The 21811-nt window shown below is 49.2% G+C and overlaps 1 protein-coding gene across 2 annotated transcripts; it reads right to left on the bottom strand.

The window, feature by feature from the left end:
• Window positions 1-958: 958 nt before the first annotated feature.
• SORD (sorbitol dehydrogenase) lies at window positions 959-21565 on the bottom strand. 2 transcript variants are annotated; one of them, XM_056347115.1, is made up of 9 exons: window positions 21466-21565; window positions 17816-17849; window positions 16954-17118; window positions 14695-14854; window positions 12160-12278; window positions 11635-11700; window positions 4707-4882; window positions 3787-3908; window positions 959-2073 (listed from the first exon to the last, which is right to left on the bottom strand). In XM_056347115.1, exons 3-9 carry the CDS (start codon window positions 17102-17104, stop codon window positions 1908-1910), a joined length of 960 nt encoding a protein of 319 aa, XP_056203090.1. In that variant the 5' UTR covers window positions 17105-17118; window positions 17816-17849; window positions 21466-21565; the 3' UTR covers window positions 959-1907. The 2 variants fall into 2 exon arrangements, with proteins under 2 accessions (XP_056203090.1, XP_056203089.1); XM_056347114.1 differs by lacking the exon at window positions 21466-21565 and adding an exon at window positions 21355-21464.
• Window positions 21566-21811: the final 246 nt, after the last annotated feature.

The raw sequence follows: 21811 nt of genomic DNA, 5'->3' as shown, positions 1-21811 counted from the left end.
TCAGTCACCTGGAGACTTACAATTCTTGCAGCATAGTGCTGCTCTTGCTCCTGTTGCATATTTATGCCAGTCCACTGGAAAATGGGTTAAACAGAAATGAGTATCCCCTGCGCTGGTGATGTACATGGGGTGGAGGGGGGATACAGATTTGAGTGCAGGCACAACCCCATACGCTGTGTCCTACCAGACCCATCACCCTGAGCAATGCCCCTGCAGTGCCAATGCCACCAGCAAAACCCAGCATGGGAGAAAAATCACAGCTGAGGAGCCCAAAGAGGCTAAGCCATGGGAATAGCTTCAGCCCTCCGGCTGTTAAACAGCCTCCCAAGCCCAAGGGAGTAGGTTTCCATTTCCCAGCAGTTAACAGGGTCTTGCAATGGCCAGTGGTCCCCCAGCTAGACCAGTGGGGCTCCCCCCAGCATGGGAGTCGGGGGCCAGGAGAGCCCCAGGGCTCAGTGAGAAGTCCTGGTTCACACCTGCTGCCAAAAGCTGGGCAGCCTCCCCCTCCCACAGCCATCACACACCCTTTGGCAAGGTGCATTTTAGTAATTCTTGGACAGGCTCTGCTAATACCACATCCAATTACGGGGTCAAGCTCTCGGATAGGTTTGTACCTGCTCAGGCTGACACATTAACAACCCAGTTTACTCTGAACAGTACTTTGACCGCTTCTTCTGGCTATGGAAATTTCCCCTGGGTTATGTCTCAGCTGTGTAAAGCACAGCACAGACTTGCAGGCTTCTACATCTGCCAAGACTAACTTAGCCACCTCTGCAACAAACACAAGCTTTGATTTGCAAACAGTTGGGCTGTTTAAGGTTTCATGGTGCAGCTAGCACTGAGTTCACCTGCAGCCTGGCAAGACACAGCAGTGCAATAGCCTAGGGGTCTGCACATTCCCCAGGGCCCATGGACCCCTTCAGACCCTGCACCCAATTCTTTAACAGATGCAGACACATCAGGCAGGTAGCTTTTATTGAGGAAAGTTCACGAGCCCAAGAAAGGGACTGATCTCTCAGTAGTAAAATTAACACATGACTGTAATCAAAGATTAGATTAATCTGCAACCTGCTATCTCATTAGTACCTTGTTCATGGCTCACAAGCTCAGCAGGAAGGCCTGGTATCTGGGAAAAGTTACAATTCATTCGCAGTGGTAAAACCCTTCAGTGATGCTGTTCCCTTACTCGTCACCTTCACTCCCCTCCATGGTAAAAGCGAGCTCTGTCCCCCAGCAGCAGCCCCTCCTTGGGAACCACGTAAGGACAGGGCTCTCTCTGGTCCCAGCCAGAGCCAGGGCAGTTTCCCTGCAAACACACTGCAGCCTGTCCTGGATCAGCACTTCTGCCCTGCGGGGAGCTGCTGTGGGGGGAATGACACAGCAGATACAGTCCCAGCTGGCCTCCAGACTAGCTTCTTCAAAAATGCTCAGAGCTTTGGACCCACAGTTGCTGTCTGCAAAGAGCATAAAGAGAACAGCCTGAATGTGCAGATGCTTCCCATAGAGGTGGGCTAGCCAGGCTTTGTTCTGCAGGTCGATACAGACCCCGAGTGTCCCTGAGGGAAGGTGTGACTGAAAAGACACAGGCAGCTCTGCCCAATACACACAGAGACACCCAGGCTCTTCTGCACGTGGGGTCTGCCGGGGGAGAGCCAGCTATGTGAACCATAGTCCCTAATCAAACAGCAGCATTTTGATTCAAACTATCCCCTATGGGTTCTTCATTTGTAGTTACCTGTTAATACTCAAATGGTGTATCCCTCAGTGCCATTCACCCTTTACAAGGCAGTGCCTGCATAAGGTGACTGTATAAACATGCAACAGCCATACATCAGCCTCCTGTGGCCTCATGCTTCACATCCTGGGCAGGCAGTGTGACAGGGGAGAGGGCTGGTCACCACAGCATCTCAGGGGTTGTGGTCAGTGGGGTCACACTTCAACATGACTTTGACCCCTTCACCCCTCTTGGTGGTCTCAAATGCCTCAAGAGCCTTTTCCAGGGGAAAACGGTGTGTAACCAAAGGCTTGACATTGATCCGCTTGGATGCGAGCAGCGCAATTGCCACAGGCCACCTGGACAGGAAACAAAGAGCAGGGGATGAGAGCAGCCCCCAGTCTGGAGCCCCAAGAAAAGAGCGCAGAGCAGCCTGGTTTCATTACAGTAATTTCCTTAGTCCAGGCAAGCAAGAGGAGTTTTGCCTGCAAACAATCTTCCAGAACGGGAACCTCAAGCATCAGGCGTGGGAGATGGGACAAGCCAACTGCTTTGGGCTGTTGAGCACTGAGAAGGCAGGCACTGCTATACACAGACAGCTGGCTGTGCTTCACCTACAAGAGGCTAAGTAAGTGAGAATTACAGGAAACAACTGTACTCCTGAAGCATCGAATGAAAGAATTGCTGTGCACCGCTCTCCACTCACCTGGTCTCCTCACTTGCAGAATGATCACCATGGAGTTCAAACACACTGACTCAGTGCAGGAAGAAGAAAGGAGAAGCCTCAGTCAGCTTCCAGCCTCTCCTCTGGCACAGATGCCCTCAATTTGATTGCCTTGCTGATCCATTTGAATGGACCAAATTAGAGTGATGGGGATACAAAGGGATGCAGCAGCTAATCTAATTCCCAAACTGCCTACTTAAAAGACATTTCTCATTTTAAGAAGGAGCTTGATTGCATCTCATAAATCCTTCCTGGAAGTCAATCTCTACAGACTAAGTAAGGATTCTTGCTCCACTAGCAAGAAACTACAGCTCTGAACATAGCAAAAATCAGGTTGCAAATGTGCAATGCTGCGTTTCAAGCCCTGCCCAAGAAGTACAAGACTGAAGAGAGGGCAGCTGAGCTTCACCTGCCTACAGGGTGAGGCCAGCTTTCAGTAGTCTCAAAGACCTGCCTGTCCATGAGCCATGCAGTTCAGTCCTCTGGAGAGAGCACATATACCTCCAGACTGGCTCCAGATAAATGAAGGAAACTAAACAAGGCTCTTGCTCATCCCAGCATTTACTGATCTCCAACAAGACTGACAATGTGATTTCCTTCCATGACGAGCAAGGAGAACAGAGCTGGACACAGCTTGGCATAGGACATGGCACTTGGGATTTTTGACTCTTTGCCCAGAATTAAGATTACCCATATCCTTTGCCTCAAAATAGATAATATAACAGTTAGGAAGGTGAATGCCAGGAGGCAGCCAGCTTTTCACAAAATAGTGTGTAGGGTCAGGGCCAGGTCAAGCTGCTGCCTAGAGATCTCCCAGCACAACGGGCTGAAAGCAGCTAAAAGCTGTTGTGTTCCTCCCTGCCAAGCCATGAGCCAGCACACTTGTGGACAAGCCAGTCTCTTGCAAAACACCCCCAGCACCTGGCCTTCCCTTTCTACAGGGCATAAAAGTTGATGGCACAAATGTTAACTATGATTTCCACACACACCCCTTTTTGTCCTGCTTGCTTGCAGCAGAGTAAGGGTTTATAGGGTCTCTTCCTTTCTTTGCACCAAATGCTGCATGAAATGGAACAGGGGGAGAACCCAGCTGGGCTGCTTTATTGTGGTCAAATTTGCAGTGCAGTGTTCATACAGGAACCAAGGCACAAAATGCAGGACACATCAGTCAGACTGTCTGCACTGCTGCGCTGGCATTTCAGAGTGACAATGAGGTTTAACCATGGTAAAGGAAACCAAAGGCTGGTAAGGAAAACCAGCCTTTTCCACACCCTCTCTCCTTGTGGAAAGCAAGAACTTCTTACAGACAGATTTGGAAACACATCAGCCCATGCTGCACAAGACTCACGTGTTGCAATAGCGGAATATCCCCCGGATATCCACCTCTCGCACGGCAGCGTTCACGATGGGCACAGTGACCATCTCAGGCCCCAGCCCCACCAGCACCAAGGTCCCACCAGAACGAGTGGCCTGGAGAACAAGCACAAAATATGTTACATTTTGCAAAACACAGTCACCTGAGCTTGCACAGCAGTCTGTAAAAAAATAAAACCACACTTTATGGCTGTAATGGACTGTTCAGGGCACAGCAGAGAAGCCAGGGGAGAGGCAGGATCCTGTCAGGAGCCCGCAAGTGTGAAACACACAATAAACGAGGCTTAAAAAAGCAGTCTTTTGAAAATCTCTGAAGGATTTTCTAAATCTTATTCTGAAAAATGACTAGCATTTAGGAGTATGAGAAGTACTTTTGGATTTTGGGATTAATGGGAGAGATTTAAAACCAAGAGCCTGATGCTCCACTGGAATTTCTCTTTTTGTAGCTTGTCCCATTTGTCTCCTGTCCTTTCATTGTGAAACTGTGCTACCTGCTCCACAGCTTCACATCAGGCAGTTCATGACAGCAAAACATCTCCTTAACTGCTTTCTTCACCTGCTGGAATTAATTTTCTTAATTATTCTCCTTATTAGGACATATCGTCAACTTGATGTAAGATGCTGTCCTACTCTGACACTGCTGCGTAGCCATGCTGAGTTTCAGGGTCTTATTGTAGTCTCTTCGGTAAGTGGTAAAGCCAAATCAGACAATTATCCCCACGCTGCCTGCAAAGATGTTAACTCTTTAATTGTCTCTCTTAGTTGTTGTCTAACGAGCACCTCCTCTCCCTCACACCAAGCTCACCGAAATTAAGCACTATGGGAGAGAAATAACTGTCATTCACTGCAGCATCCCAGAAAAAGAAAAGCCAATGCCAGACAAGCAATACTCACATAAATGCCAGCCTGGATGCAGGCTTCCACTCCTGTACACTCCACAGTTATCTCGGGCATGCAGCCAAGCAGACTTTCCACTTTGAAGGCCACCTCCTTCGGGGTCTCATTCTTCACCTGAATGGTGAAATCTGCCCCCACCTCCTTGGCTTTTTGAAGGCGAGATGCAGATAAATCTGGGGAACACAAAACAAGTCAAGAACTGGAGCATTATGTGAAGCAGAAGGGAAGAACCTGACCCTGTAATCTGCTTCCTACCCCCATCTGACAATCCCCACAGAGCCACTTTGTTTGGTGATCAGCTGTCAACTCTCTCAGGAGAGAGAAGACAGTATTTGTTATGTGGTAGGACAAGGTGGGGAACTGCAGCCCACTAGTACCTTCTCAAGAATGTATGTAGAGCACTCAGACCACAGGGCTTCCCACCCTTGATGCAAGTAGGTCTCCATCAAGGAGGCCTGATGGAAACACATACGTCTGGGGTCTGAACATGGGTTCACAGGGCAGCACACAAACAGGAGAGGAAAGGGTCTACATCCCCTCCCTCAAATTCACACAGCATTCAGTGAGGAGGCAGGGAGGAGACCTGCTCACTTTTCTGGGCAGACAGAGAAGGATTAGTGATAAGGACAACTTAAAGACACAGATGCCGAAAAGCTTTCCAGCTGCAGAACAGGGTGTGCTTCAAAGAGGCTAAAGCACCAACTCACAGATGAAAACCACACCATGCAAAGTAATGTCTGAGTGAAGAAACAGCTGCCACCAGGAGACTTAAGGAGTGTCTTCTAAGATGACTGTAGATCTCTCAATTTCTCTTTGGTACTGCAGGAACATCCAAGGTGTGCCAAGGCAAACTAGAAGGCCAAGCTTCCAAACTCCAAAGGGCAAGCACATCCATGCCACAAGCAGGAACAGCAGTGGCCAAGCACTGGCATGTTGCCGTCTCCACGCTGAAGAGCAGAGGAACCTCAGTGCAGGCAAAGGCAAAAGGCAGCAGGAGGGCAAGACAGACAGGTCAGTGCTGAGCTACGCTTGCCCTGTTTGAACTACATGGTTGCATCTTAACAAAACTGACACCATCTAAGAAAGACTGCACTGCCTGGTGTCTCTCTGGCAATGACTCTTTCATGAAGCAGCTTCACTAATTCACACAGAACCTAAACCCACTAATGAAAACTAACTGTAAAAAAAACACATTATACACACTCTTAGCAAGTTAACCTAGAGAGAAGCCTACAGAGAGGCAAAACCCCATCCCTCCTGCATTTTCCTTCCCTGGCTCTCAAGATCATTTGCTATTGCTCACACCCTCAAGGATACCTCCCTCTCAAAGGGCACTAGGCAGGGAGGCAAGGTTGCTCTGACCTTCCTGATGGCCCAGAAATCACCTAGCTATGGACAGCACAGCACCGAGAAGCCTTTCTGACAGGAGATGTCAGGCTCAGAGTATCATTAATGTGGCCATTTCACTTCTAACAGTACCAGATACGAGCAGATCACAAGCTCTCTGAGGGCTTCCTCAATGAACCATCAGCAGATGCTTTCAGCTGAGCAAACTGCAGAATGCATTAGTTGTCAACACTAAGTGCTGCCCTGCTGTTATAGACCTCTCCCATCCTTTTAGCCTCCTTGTTACAGCACTGGAGGCTGCTAAGCCTCTCTCAAGCAGTTTCTGTTACAGATGAATGAGCAGGCAAGCCCATAAAAAAAAAGGGAATGGGTCTAGTAAAATACTGACTTCAAACAGCCCATTAACACACAGCAGCAAAGCTGGTGTTGATAAATACCGGCAAGGGCATGGCTGTACTCTGGTAATCTGTCTACAGGGACCTTGACAGTGCTGTAGATATCTTTTGAAGATCCATAAAATGGTTTGTAAATGAAGCGAACTGCCCAGGTGAGTAGCCACACTGTGTCTTCTCTTCCACGTCCCCAGGAAGGAAGCCACCCATCCCTCTCCAGGCACCACTGGTGACCAGGACATCTCTGGAGATAAGGAGGAGGACAGAAGAGAAGAGTGGCATTTCCCAGGCAGAAACAACCTCTTCGCCTTGCACTGAAGCAGTGATTTACAAGGGCCTGTGTGCTGGCACTGGAAAAGACATTCAGATCAAACATGGAAACTGAGCTGTAACAGCCAAGATTTCCTAGACCCAAACCTCAGGGTGAGCAATGTCTCCTGCCAGAGGTCCTAGGCTAGGATACTTGGAAAATGATACCTTTGCCAGGGGCACACTCCTCTCCAGGACACACTGTGCACCCACACACCACAAAGAGGAACATACAGGAACATACCCCTCTCACCAGGGCACAGTCTTCAGAGAAGTCAGGGATGGAGTAGGGGGAAAATATCAAGGGAAAAGAGGAGGAGGACAAGGCTACTGCTCTGACATGAGCCACTCTGACTCATGTCCCAGCACTGGGAGGAAGACAGGCCAGAGGACCTACCCTGCCCATCACATGATGAACAGCACAGACATGCCCCCACTGGCAGCACAAGTGCTTGAGATGCTGGGTGCTGTCACACCCATTGAGATGAGCATCCAGGAGACCTGAGGAGGGAGTTTCAAGAAGGAAAAATAAAGGGTAATAAAATGCAGTCAAAGGAGGAAAAGCCAAGGCTGAAAAGTGAGGGCAGCATCACCCTGGAAGCCTTGACATGGGCTCTCACTCCTGTGGCTGCAGGAGGCATTAGTCACGTCTGCCCCTCAGGCTGTACATATGGTCATGCCTGACCCTCTGCTAGCTGAGCTGCACTCAGAGACCTCCCACGCAGCAAGGGCATGGGCATTTCTGAGGCACCTGAAATGCCTCCAAACGACTTCTGCCTGGCATGGCTTGTGTCTCTCAACTCTCACTGTATGGCAAAGAGACCAGGGGAGCTTGACAGTGCTCCCAGCAACGGACTGAAATCCCCATGAAGTTCAGCCTCAAAACACCAGCTTGCAGCAGACACAGCTGGATTCAACCATTTACAGTATCTGCCTAGTCACTACTATATTTTATACTGTCTCTTTGGCAAAAATACATCCAGAGGCAGTGCCTTGGACCAACAGGCCCTCCCAGCCAATGCTTCAAAGTGGCCACTGAAGTCACTCTCAGGCAGCAAACACCACCACCACCACCACCCCCCACCTTTCCTATAGTTGGCCTCTGGTTTGCCAACCTGCTCACGAAGGAAGCCCTCACATCAGAGAGGCATACAGGATGCACCAGCAATACCGTCAGACCTGGTCAGGGCTGTGATAACGTCTCAGTATACCTGGCCTAAGTGAATCACTACCAAGCACTTGCTGAAGCCGACAGATCTGCAGGTTACCAAACGAGAAGTTTACCATATTGTTTAGAGCTCCAGACACCTTTAAGTGTTGAGAAGAACCAAGTCATTTGGGTTTTAAACCTTGCAGCAGCTGAACTCCACACAACTCTTGGGCAACTGGTCAATTATACAATTAAAGCAGGGGTCCTCAAACTTTTTAACCAGGGGGCCGGCGCGCGGATGAAGTGGCAGGCAGTCATCTGTGGCTGCTTGGTTTCCCCCCCCAGCCCCCCTGGGGGGGGGAGGCGCATGGGGGTTCTGTAAACACCGGGGGCCAGATTGAGGACCCTGGAGGGCCGTATCCAGCCTGTGGGCTGTAGTTTGAGGACCCCTGAATTAAAGGGTTGCATTTGGCCTCTAGTCAGAAATTTGTTTTCACTTCTTGGCTGCTGGAGCTAATTAAAGTTTTAACTGCCAGACTAAGAGTAGCCCATTCTTGTATTTCTGCTCCCATGGAAGTTATCAAATTATACTTAAGCGTCTCATGATGGTTTATAAGCCTTAACAGGCTTGAAACTCTCACACTTTCTATGTTGATCTTCTTTCACAAAGGAGTTGAACTCTTCCTGGTTTCATCCTCCTTGGCCTTGACTTCCAGGGTTTCTGGAGGCACCAGTACCCAGGACTTCAGATTTAAATAGCACAAGGGGAATAGTTTCCCTTAAGTAGGAATTACTAAATTCATCTTTAGAGACAGTCAGAGTAAGGCAAGACAGTCCAGCACCACCATACAAATTACCCAAACTGTCATCTCACTTTCTGGGGAATAAGACTGCTCTTTTACGTGCCCCTAAGGAGAAAAGCAGCTTTTTAGAGCAACAGCTATACCCACTGTCCACAGCAAGGCAGAAGAACAGGAGAAGGTTGCCCATAAATATCAATCACACCCACTCAGCAGCAGAGCACAGAAAGTCATATACCTTAGGGAAGAGTAGATGAGGACCCATGAAACAAACTGATCTTCTGCACCTAACTGCAGTCCATCAAATATACCAACACCCTCCCCCCACAAAAGGAAGAACACTAGTCTGACAGGAATAAAGCACTTCAGGGAGAAAAGCAAAGATATCAGAAGCACTAATACCTTTTATCAGGCAAGCTGCTGTATCTGGGAGGAAAGGCAAGCTTTGACACACACAAGCCTTTGGAAGGGTAGGGCTGAGCATTAGTCTCTAGCTACAGTGCCAGCCACTCTCCCAGAGAAGGGACCCGACCCCTTGGCAGAGATACAACTTTCCAAAATTCATTGACTCCAGGTGTGCCAAAGACACTCACCACAGAAGCTGTAGGAGGCGAGTTCTCCCCAGGTCAGGGAAAAGCTTTTAGGTATTTCTATGTTTGTGTGCTGCTTGTCAAAACAAACATTTAAAGCCTTAAGTGCTGTGCAGACACAGCTCTTCACAGATAAACACATCATAAAACCTCCAGGCAATTAATTCAAAGAACCTGGTAGCAAAGTACAAGAGGGCCACCTCACAGGTGTTGGCTCCTAAAGCTGAGAGAAAAAGCAGTTCCTTGAGACAGGCAGCAAAATCCCCAGTGGCAATGAGCCAAACAAAATCCATTCTTCAGCTCATATTACATACAAATATTTGACTAGAAACAGCACCTTCCACGGGTGTCTCCAAGCATCTCAGCCAAACACCTCTCAGGTGGGAGATGTCTACAAGCCAGGATCATTACCTAGACCAAGGTGCAATATAAGAAGGGATCAATTCCACGTCGCTGAGCTTGCTGACCCTACAAACCAGGTGCCAAGAACCTCCTATGGCCACCAGAAGCCCATGGCAGATGCTATAGAGAACTGCTTGCCAAAGGTCCCCAGGAGCAGTCTACAGGCACAGGCAAGAGCAGCTCCCAGTGTTACAGGAAAGAATACACCCAGATAGGACCAGGGATGGGGCATCAGGCTAAACCAGCTGCCTCAGCCCCACCAACCCCTGCCAGCTCACCAAGCCCTTCCCCACCCAAGGATTCAGTCACCCATCAGCTCCTGCACCAGCTCAGCAGCAAGGTTCCTCATACGTGAAGGCAGAGCTGCTTTTCCTGCCATAGCAACCATCATCCTCAAATAACAACACTTCGCAAAATCTGAGGCCTGGATTGATCACAATCCACCAAGCACGTGCATGCAGGGTGGGGCCAGCAGAGTAAAAAATGCCCTGGACTCAGCGGCAGGAGGATTTAGGGAGAAGGCAATAATCTGCTTTAGGTTTTGACATCAGCTACTACTGAAGGATGCTTCTGCAAAGACAAAAGTGTGGGACCTGAATTTTGTCTCTCAGCCCAAAGAAGGAAACACAGTAAGAGAGAGGTCAAAAATACAGCTGGCCCGAAGTGTGGGAGGTGGAGCAAGAGCCTTCTGAAAGGCAAGCTATACAGAGAAAAGCCCAAACCTTTGAGGTAAGGTGGAGCGAGCTGGGCTGGATTAGCATGGCAAAGAGAAGGGGGGATCGAACGGCTGGCTGCAACAACCAAAAGAGTAGCTGCAAAGATGATGAAGACTCATTTCAATTGTTGCAGAAGAGAAAATATCCACAAATGACAGTTTGTGAGTGGATCCTAGAAAAAGCTTCTTCATTCAGTGGTTATGCAGTCCTGGAGTAGGTGCCCCGAAAGATGGGATCTCAACCCTCAGAAGTTTTCTAGGCAGAGCTAGACAAAGACATGGCTGCAAGTGGCAGCTGGACTAGAAACCTCCAGGACACAGTTAGATAAGTGAGGCCCATTTCTGAAATGCAGGGTCCCTGAAAAGGCCATTTCAGTCATTGTGGATCATCACTAGAAAATTAACCCCACAGCAGGACAGCAGAAAGAAGGGCAGCAAAGAAGGACTGCACACAGAAGGACTGTGCAAATACTGTGTCCAGACCATCACCTAGCACTACAAAAGGAAGGAAAAAAACCCTGCTCGGAGCAAACCTCCAAGAATAGCTCCAAACAGGGTATAGAAATATGCTATGCTGTCTGGTCTGCATGCCTAGGTGAAGACTAGAAGCACATGTGATCCAGGTCTACAAGTGCTACAGCAAAAACAAAACCTGATCCTCAAGGCTTGATCTATGAGCCAAAGGCAAAACACAAAGTTGAGGTCAGCAGAGCTCAAAAACAAAACAAAAAAAGAAGGAAAACAGTGATCAGAGGTGAGGCACCAGGAGCAAGCAGAGCTCTTGTAATTCAGAGCTTTGTCATATAGATGCATTGCTTCTCCCAAAAGACCTGCTCAAAGTCTCAAAAAGGTCTCTAGGCTTGATCCAAGGACCACTCATTAGCCTCTGGTTTATTTTCCTTGAAGTATTGTAGCTACTCCAGCTGCACAACTTGCCTGTACTAGGAAGCAGAAGTTATTACCCTGGTCTGCTAACCTAGCAGAGAAGCACCTGCATCTTCTTATAGACCCCAGTCATTCAGAGATCAAAGTCTTGTCCTGGGGAATGAAGTGTTTATTAAGATTGCCCCTAGACAGGTGCACATTACTACTCCATGAACAGACTTTCCATTGTGCTTGGGCTGCCTTCCCCAGCAGTTAACTTGAAGGAATAATTTGGAATTAGTCAAAGTGTTGTACCACGGGAAACAGGCACACTCTTAAGGGTTAAAAGGACTTACCAGTAATTACCACAGCCGCTGCACCCATCATCTTAGCAACAAGCACATTAACAAGGCCAATTGGTCCTGCATACAAAGGGGAGAAAGAGAACATATACAACTGCCAGACAGCACCAGCTGCAGTCTCTAAAAACATGCCCAGAGCTCAGTGTGTTCCTAGGCTAAAGGAGGCTCCAGCTGTGTTTCCAGGTGGGCAGCTTTGGGATCACACAATCACCATGATCCCAGGGCAGTGAGAGCAGCTGCTGAGAGAGCAGCTATTGCTATATGAGGGGCTCCGCAAGGAAAACACCACCCGCTCCTCTGCTCTCTTGAGCTGGTAGGCTCAGCACACCTGACACTGCACTGTGCATTTGGGCTTCTCAAAATGCAGCACTGTAGTGTAGCACGGGCAAGGGCAGCCTCAGGGTCCACCCCCCAGCATCCCTGTAACTGCTATGACCCACGCTTACGGCTTGCACCCTGTCCATCCCCCTCCATGCTGTGGCAGGTAGAGAATGCAAAGACTGAGTATGTTCACCATACCAGAGCCAGACACAAAGACTTTGCTTCCCAGAGTGACTCCTGCTCTTTTGCAGGCATGGATTCCCACCGAAAGAGGCTCAATAAGGGCTCCTTCTTCAAAGGTGACATTATCTGGAAGCCTGCAAGAACCAGACAAAAGCAACAATCACCAAAGAGGTTTATGAGGGTGATGAGAAAGCCAGGACACTCAAAGACCAAATATTCTGTGATCCTATGGGTCTAAATCACAGTGGCAAAATACACTCTCACCTGTGGTCTGAGAAATGCAGGGCTGGAAGGCATTTCAAGAGGTTATATTGCCTCCTTCCCTCCTCTGAAGCAGCATCAAGGGCACCTAAACCGTTTACCAGTGAGGTTTGCCCAAGCACCAAACACAGGGACCTACAAATTCCCCTACATCAACTGTCCAGTACTCGGTGAGTCAACCCAAAAACACCTTTGCCACTCATACCCTTTGAAATAAACTCCACAGTTGTGAATGTACCACCCTGAAGACTGCCCTATGGCTGGGACACATCAGTCAGCCTCCAGACCCCTCATCTGGGTTGAATCATTTGGCTCCATGCTTTTACTTGCTGCCAGTGGTGATGCCACATAAAGCAAAGGCAGCCAGATCCCGGTCTCTCCATCATGCTCTGGTTGTCCTCCTCTGATGCACCAAGTGTTTCAACCACTGGCTGGTCTCAGCATGCACCCTCCCAGCAGTCAGGGAAAATGTGTACAGTGGGAATCGAACACCTTTTGGACAGAAACAGCATCGTAATGCAGTTAGCATACATGATAGAAAAAAGCAGAGGTGGGTGAAACCCTTCTGAACTGCTGGTAAAAATAAGTCTCAGGCCCACAATGCATTCCCCTTCAGAAAGCCACCAGCATGGCTCTCACACAGCAGGACCTGTGAGCTGTGTCTTTCTGACAGTCCTGGGAAGCTCAAGATCAGATCTCAGCCAGGCCAGCACAAAACCAAGTAACGGAAATAACAGTTGTGGGAAGACAGCTGTAAGGTATCTGTACGTCCCTCATCTCCAGGAAGCATTAAAGGGCTGACTCCAAGAGTTCAGTTGTCTCAGAGTCTGGCATCACATTTGCTACTACTGGGTCTGGGCACTGTCCTGTCAATGGGGAGGGCAGCTTTGCAGCATGTTCCCACATCCATCAAATTACTCAGAGCATCCAACACAGAGTCTGTCCACCAGTAGGACGACAGACAATATCTGCCCAAATATGCAAGAGCCCATTGAGCTCAGCCATCATCTTTTCTTAGCAAATTTGTGCTGGCAGAGTGACTTTGTGCCAGCGACTCTGCTCTATATCAGATGGCCACCACATTGTTCACCTGAAACCAGGAGCACCAGATCCAGGCTTTTTTGCATTTCAAAGCTTAAACCACCCCCCATAGTTAAAGTAGTATTAACTCAAACTGGAGAAAAAAGCAAAACCCTGGAAGACAACAGCTACAAACCAGCCACTTCCGCCCAAGCAAAAACTTGTGATGTTGTCAGAAAATGTTATTTTAACAACACACAGGAGATCAGTGACAGTAGGTCTGGAGAGCGAGAAGTTAGTCCCATCCAGACCAGCATCTCATCTGACAGCAACTGCTTGGGATCGCTTTGAAAGAAGCTTCCTGCCTGAGGACTCCTATGAGAAGAACATTCGAGTGTCTCCTTCCAACTGATATGATCCTGACTTTCTCTGCAGACACCAAAGATCAATCCCAAGGACATTCCTACTCATAGAAGTACCAGCTCCATACAGACTGAGAAAGCACAAGCTCCACATGTAGACCAGCCTCAGGGGGGAACTACCTTAGACTATTTTTAAATCCTTGTGCAAACACACTTATGTGGGTCTAACACTGCAGAGGTTTATTTGCCAGAGTACTTAAGCACAGACTTGCTTTTAAGCAAATATGTCAGTCCTGCCACAATTAAAAACACACTCAAGTTTGCTGAACTGGATATGAAAACAAATGTGTAATGCTGGCAGCTTAGTGGGGCCACTCAGCGCCACAGAAAAAAAGCAGCTTAGCAGGAACACTGCTTTCTGTTCCTGTTCTGTTCTAAGTAGGATGACTTCGTTTCAAAGACAGAGCAAGGTTTCAGCAGTCAACGTGGTGTTTCCTGAAAAGCAGCAGTAAAGCTAGCTCAGCTCAAAGAATCAGACAAAGGCCTTCAGGCACCATCCTAAGAAGCAAGGATATTAAAAGATAGCAGAAAAAAAACCCCAACAGCAGGGAGTAAATGGGAAAAGAAAAATAATTAAAGGGTAAAACAGTGGTGACATCCCAGGAAACATGCAAGAAATGTTTGTTTATGTCTGGCACCAGAGGGGATAAACTACACCTGCCTGACAAGCCCTTTGCAAAGTGGCTGCCATCCAAGCCTTATACACGTTATTTATGGATCAGAAAGCATTAAAACGTGTCATGTTCAAGCAAAGAGTGCTCACTGCAATACTCAAAAGGGCCAAGAGGCAATAGCTTCAGCTAATCCCTCCAGGGAGCATGTATTTCTCTGCAGAGGGAGCACTAACTTGTAGCAGTAGCTGGCACTGTGCTTGTAGTAGCGGCACAAGTTCCCATTATCAGGAGGCGTCGCGCAGAAGAAGATGGTTGGAGACAGGTTATAGCGGCCAGTTTTGCAGAACTCATCCATTTCTCTTGGGACACCAGGCTCAATGGCCACTCGATCACCTGTCAGGGTGAAAGCAGACTGTGTTACTTGGAAAGAATGTGGGCACATAGGTATGGAGTAGCATCAAACAATCACAGAAGACAGCATGAAACCCTGGCACAGGAGAAGCATGAGGGACATCTGCTAACTGGAAAAGATCACACTGCACACACCAGGCAAGTTCCTAACACTTCCTTCACGGTGGCCTCATCACCAAGATCTTCACAGTTACAAAAAAAAGCCAGTGTTTCAGAGCCACAGACACAGAGCAGATGGAAGCTCAGTCACATACAAACCTCTCTCCAGCTGCCTTGCACTCAACCTTAGCAGATGAAAAGGCAGCCCTCACCCCAGGGAATCACACAGTGACCAGATTTTTTTCAGAATCTGTAGTACGTAGTAGAATAAATAGGGCAAAGCAGGTGAGCTCTGCTGGCCACCACGCCACCAGCTGGAAAGGGCTGTTCCTTTGGAAGGAAGCTTATGGTGCAAAAGCACATCTGGAAGTCAGGCAGGACTTCTGGGGAAACAGAAACATCTTGATGTTATGGCAGGGAAGTCCAGACTGCTGGAAGGACACATGCTGTAGGACAAATTGCAAAAAAAAAAAAATAAAATATTGAATTGCAATCACAAGGCAGGATGGACTAAAGAAAACAAATGTGTGACTGCAGTACAACTCGCAAGTCTGCAAGGAACACAAGACAGCCCATTTTGTTTGGCTGAGGAAGCGAACCAAAGCCAAATCTCTCAGCAAAGCTCTCCAGCAACATGCTTCCACTCAGACATGGTGACAAGCAGGAGAATGGATCAAAGTAAAGAGCCATCTAGCCCACTACATCACCTCTGACAGGGCCAGTATGGGATGTCTGGGGGTGAGAGGAGCAGAAGCACATACTGACCGTTCTCCCAGCCGCCCATTATATTTAGCTGTGTGTGGGGCCTCCCAAGCTGCATGTGGTTTCTTTGTATTTACTAACCCTGGACAATTTCTCCTCTACCTTCCACCATGTAAACTTCTAGCATCCATGTCATCCTCTGCCAAGAAGGCCTGCAGGTCTGCTGCATCCTAGGTGAATGCTGCACCTGGCTCGCACTGTCCCTTGCTCTTGTACTGGAGGAAACAGAGAACTGGCAACCTTTATGTGCCCTCTCCCTGCCCTCCATGAGCCTTCAGACCTGTGTCACATGTCCTTGAGTTGTGTCTCCAGCTCCTAGCTCAAGTTCCTAATTTAGTAATTTGTCATAGACATGCTGCTCCACATCTCATCATCTCCTTGTCCTCCTCTGAGACTTTTCACTTCTTTTATATCTCTTTGGAAAGGAGGAGACCAGAACTGCACGCAGAGCTCCAGATGTGCAATGATGTCCTCTGTCTGAGTATCTGTCCCTTTCCTAACTCTGATCTGCACTCTTCACCATGAGCCAACATTACCCTAAACTGTGTCAGAGTCAAAGGTCTCACTCTTCAGCAGTGACGGTCAGCCCACCGTTTTAGATACAAAGCTGGTTTTGTTTCTTCTGTCACAGTCACCACTTTACCTGCATTGAATTTTAGCTGCACCTTATTGTCCAGACACCCTTAAGTTCTCTCTGTAACTCTTGCTAGCTCTCCCATGTTCTCTCCACCCTGCCTAAGTTGCTATCACCAGCAAACTTAGCAAAATTCACTGCTCAGCCCATTTTCTAGGGCATTCATGAGCATACTGAACTGTAGAGGTCACATTATGGGGCCTAGTACAGTTGCTCCAGTGAACTCTTTCCACTGCTGGAGGTCATTTGCTCCTTCAAGAGCACACATGGCAAAGAAACATCAACAGCAGGCTGCTGGCAAGAGCAACATACATGGTTTCTGAAGCTGAACATCCAGCTTCTTCAGAAGGCACCTTGTACCAGCATACACACTGCTCTGCATTCCTAAGAAATACCACTACAGTGGTGAAGCTGTGTGGTTAACAGCAGTACAGTGACACTCTCTGAAGGAGCAGGTCACACTGCAATTCACAGCTCAGAACACGAGATAAATTTACCTAACAAAAAAGCACAGCCTGTTATCAACACATTCTCAGGAACTGACTAGCAGGAAAACTAATAAAATGACAGTTTTGATTCCAATTACCTGGTTTCAGATCAGTCACCCCTGATCCCACTTTGACAACAGTCCCAGAAGCTTCGTGCCCCAATACCATGGGGTCCTTCATGACAAAATCCCCAATTCGACCATGCTGCCAGTAGTGAACGTCAGACCCACAGATCCCAACAGAATGCATCCGCAGGAGGACCTCTGCCAGAAAAAGAAGAAAGATTCTTGCAGAAAAACTTCTCAGGCACTGGGAAAGTGACAGATGTACTGCCTCTGTGCCCCACAATAAAGGCCAAGCCAGCACTGAAACATCTGAATTTACTAGCAGTAAATACATGTACCAGAACTGCACATGCACGCATTAGGATGGATGGCATATTCATGAGACACCTGCTAAAATACAAAACTATACAAGGATTTACAAAACAGTAAAACTTAAAATATGGTAAGACCCCTGTCAACAAGAGCTAATACAATCCAAGAGGGGCATGACTATTACTGGAGGAAGAATAAATGAGCAAGTCCATTTAATTTTTCCTTCTCCCTAAGCTATGATTTCAGCCTTGGAAAATCAGTGAATCAAATTTCTATTGGCCTAGCCTATTAATATTTAGTCCTGCAATAAGATCATTTAACATGTTTAATGTGAAATACATGAACTGATGAAACAGGAAGCAAACAAAAGCCAGATAAAGGGGTGGATCTGTGACTGCTCCAATTCTTCCTTAAGTGGAAACACAGCATTGTCTGGTTTAGCCAAGCATTCATTTTTTGGATTGTGTTACATGTTCTCAGAAACATATGACCTCTTTATAAAACCAAGGAGTAGCAAAAAAAGAATAGGAAAAGAAAGAGATTAGCAAAGAAAGCAGACAGAAGCAGTCATCTCTAGACCTACCATTGGGACCCGGTTCCGGAACTGGACGGTTTTCCTATGGACAAAAAGAAAAAAAAAAAGCATTCAGCCGCTTGTGCATAGCCATGGGAGTACCTCATGGAAAGTCAGTCCAGGTTAGCTCAGGTAAATCCACAAACAGATCAGGGTTTTGGTTCTGTCTGCTCTGCAAGACACTGCTGTACAACAAGGAGCAAGAACAACGTGCAGTTCACACTTCCTCCCTAAGCTCACCTAATTTTGCTTTTGCAGTGAAGTAGCGTGAGCATCCATTATAAGTGAGCACACAGCCAGCCTGTAAATGCACTCTCTTCAATTATTTTGCCTTTCCCTGCCCAGAAAAGAGCCACATACTAAATTTTCCTGCCCTGGAACAGCCTCACTCAAGTTTCAGCTGAATCCTTCATCCCACCAAAAGACAAAAAAATTCACATTCTGTAACCAGGAAGATTCCGAACCTCTAATTTCTATAAAGCATTAGTATTACAATTTTTATATTATTATTATTATATTTTTACTACATAATAATAAACCAATGTATACATCAATTGTAAACATTACTGTAAATCACATTTAAAGTCACATCCTCTTGTAATGAGTATGACACCTCTTTATGGGATGAATGACAAAAACCAGAATTATAAAAGTAGTCACTTGGCCTCAAGTCACCCTTCCACCTAAAGGGTCTGCAGACCTTTTGCCTTCACTGAACTCCCTCAGCTGTCTCAAAAGGCAAAGGAATAATTCTGTTGGGTTTTACAACATCATGACAGTACGATAACCATCCAGCACCCACCTCTAAGATCATGTGCCTAAGAAAACCTGCACCAAAGTAGTTAGTGCTAACAATGAACTCTCCATAATCCACCTGCTGCTCAAATTTTCGTGCATTTTAGACCCTTTTACCCACAGCCCAAAAGCGGGCACAAGGCCTTTGAGCAGACCTTCGATTCACCCAGTTCCTCTTCAGAAATTTGGTGCATACACATTAGTGAGCCCATGGTCGGTTATTTACCTTGCAAGAGCATCTTCAGTTAGCAAGAAATCTGCTCTCTGGATTTGAGAGATGAGCAATCACTTTATAGCAGTCCTCCATGTAGCAGCTTCAGCAGTTAACCTGTTAGAAGCTGCTACATAACAAGACGACCAGACTTTGCTGCTCCTGTACTGCTGAGAAAGCAGGGTATCCCTTCCTGCTTTGGGGGAACACCATTTTGCATTTTAGCTAATTAAATACATTTTCAACCCCAGCATACTTCTCAACTCATACTTTGTACGAGAAATTCTGAAAATACATTGTCAAAGCACTACTTCATTAAAATACCTGCTGAATAATTGGTGCTGTAAGTGGGCAGGATGGCCCAAACTGTTGACTGGAGTGCAAATCAAGCACAACTCAACCTACTGAAATTTTCAATGCTCAGAACTCTATCTGCATTTTTTCTATGTGGGGTGTTTGTTTTGCCCCACTAAGGACACAGACCAGAGCATTATTTTTAAAAGAAGCTGATCTACATGTAAACTCTTATACAGAAAATGGCCAGTAAGCATGCAGTCTGGTAACACACCAGAGGTACAGACCACCTTGGCTGTCTCAAAGGGATTGAGCACAACATGGTGACAGATAAAGCAAGCCAACTTCTAGCTGAAAATGTGTATGTGGCATTCCTCAGCCCAGAAAAACACACTTTTCTTTCAATAACAGCTGTGCCAAAACCCAGTCCTCTTGGTGGAAACTGAACCCTCCAGCCTGATTTGTAGAAAACTGTGAGTGACCAAAGTGGTAGACCCCGAAGTACTTCAGAATGCATGTTCTGCTCACTGCCCATTCTGCACTGAAAAGGTCAGAGACAGCAACTGGTGTAACCGAGGATGTGAAGGAAATGCAGCCAATGTTTTTTGTGAAAGAAGACATGTAAGAGAGCATATGTACATCCATAAAAACCAATAAATCCTCAAGGGGCAGCAACTTGGAGCCTGTGGCAACCACCTAAGACCCAGAGGAGAGTCAACAAAAATGAAGCCAATACATTTTTGCATAACACAGGCCAGCTATTGAAGCCACAGTGACCCTCCCCGTAGGAAACACATCCACAGGAATCAAGAAAGGTGTGGGAATTACAGGCAAGATGATCTCACCTAACTTTAGGTATGAAAAATGCATGTAACAAGTTGGGAGTTCTCTGCCTAGACTCCTTACGTGATCAGTGGGGCAATGCAATGAGTGCCATTCACACTGTTGTGAAGAAACTTTAGAGAAGCCCAGGAGGATCCCACTCTGAGGGGCTGCCAGTACAGGAGGCCAGGGAAGCACTGAGGACCACCACTGAGGTCTCCAGCAATACAAATATCCCAAGGGAAACTTACACATGTGGGCGTAAGCCAACCTAGAGATCAGCAATACAGACAGAATGGAGCCAGCAGCCACCCTCAACGCTCTCATACACCTTTCTAAATTACAGGGGTTTGGAAACACATTCTTGAGCTAGAGGGACCATCTCAATTCTCATTCACTGTGGCGATGCCTTTTACTTCTAGTAGAAGCCAGGCTGCCTCTAGTGAGATAGCAGTTATACCAAAGGTGGCTGGGAGCCACGCAGGAACCGCCCATGTGAGCACCGCTTAGCCTGTGGCACATGTCGCTTGAGCCACGCCAGAACCATAACAAATCTGCTGCTTCCCTGACAATCATCCCCCAAATGAGCTGCTGCAGTATCCAAAGTCTACGTGTTCCTAAGAGCCCTCCTGCCGCTGTTTGTACAGAACGTTGCCTGCCGATGTTTGCCCCTGTAAATATTCCCTGCCCGATTTGGCACTCGCCAAGCTGGCACACGCCGATCCCCAGCAGCGCTGCGACCATGGCACCCGGGAGGATCCCAGCGTCCGCAGTCGGAGCAGCAGGACAGGCTGAAGCTCCCGCTGTAGGCGAAGAGCCCCGCCGCGGAGTACAGCAGCTGCCCCCCGAGCCCGCCCTGCGGCTCTGTCCACTGGGGCCGCCCTGTGCCGGGCTCTGCGCCCCGCAGCGCGGGTCCTCCCCCCCTCGGGGCTCGGGTGCCCCTGGGCCGCGGGGCTCACGCTTTGCCCCAGTGCTCAGCCCCCCAAGCGCGGGGCGCCCGCTGCCCTTCCCCGCTCCCCGCCCGGGGCCAGTTCAGCTCATTGACCCGGCACCGGCGGCGGGGATCGAGAGGGCGGATGCCCCCCCCGCTGCTCGGTGCCGGGGGCTCAGCCCCAGCGGGCTCCCGGCCCCGCGGGGGGCTGGCTGCCGGCCGGCGCGGCGGGGCGGCCCGGCCTGGCCCGGCTCCCCCCGACCCCGGCCCGGCCGGCGCTGGGCGGCCGCCCCTGCCGCCCCCGCCGCCCCCGGCCCAGCCGCCCCCGCCGCCCCCGGCCCAGCCGCCCCCGCCGCCCCCGGCCCGCAGCGCCGCCAAGCGCGGCCCTGCTCCCGGCCCGCTCCGCCCGGGCGCCGCCAAGCCGAGCCGAACCGAGCCAGGCCGGGCCGGGCCGCCGCGGCGGCCCCGGGGCGGCCCGCTCCCCCCGGCCCGTACCAGGCGCAGGTCCCCGGCTCGGCGCACCACCACAGCCAGGTTCTGCCCCGGCGCCGCCATAGCTCGGCGCGGCACGGCGCGGCGCCCGGGTCTAAGGACCGGCGGTGGGACTTCCCGCGGTGGGGCCGCCCCTCTGACCCCGGCTGCCCGCCGCGCCAGACCCGGCGCCGCCCCCACGGCATGGAGCGGGCAGGGGCAGGCTCCAGCTCACAGGCCCCCGCCAGGCCGGGCCTCTCCGGCAAGGCAACCAGGGCCCAGCAGGCCCCGGCGCCAAGCCCCCACCCCACCCGCCGGCAACGCCTGTGAATAAGCTCCAGCTGCGCTCCCTGCAGCCCACCCCGGCCGGGCGCGCCTGGGCACGGCCACAGCCGTCCCGGCCTTTCAGAGCGTAACTGGGTGCCACTGGGCCCTGTTCCCTCTCACACCGTGTCTGCACGGGTGCGTGCTGCTGCCGTGC

This window comes from Falco biarmicus, chromosome 7, assembly GCF_023638135.1.
Source record: "Falco biarmicus isolate bFalBia1 chromosome 7, bFalBia1.pri, whole genome shotgun sequence".
Taxonomy (NCBI): Eukaryota; Metazoa; Chordata; class Aves; order Falconiformes; family Falconidae; genus Falco; species Falco biarmicus.
This window is presented reverse-complemented; position numbering and strand designations above follow the sequence as displayed.

Coding starts and splice junctions, on each gene's coding strand:
- SORD (XM_056347114.1), bottom strand. CDS start 21,414: ATGGCGGCGCCGGGGCAGAACCTGGCTGTGGTGGTGCGCCGAGCCGGG. Junction 17,119..17,815: donor TCCGGAACCGGGTCCCAATG/GTAGGTCTAGAG, acceptor TTTTTCTGGCAG/AGGTCCTCCTGCGGATGCAT. Junction 12,279..14,694: donor AGTGCCAGCTACTGCTACAA/GTTAGTGCTCCC, acceptor TGGTTCTTGCAG/GCTTCCAGATAATGTCACCT.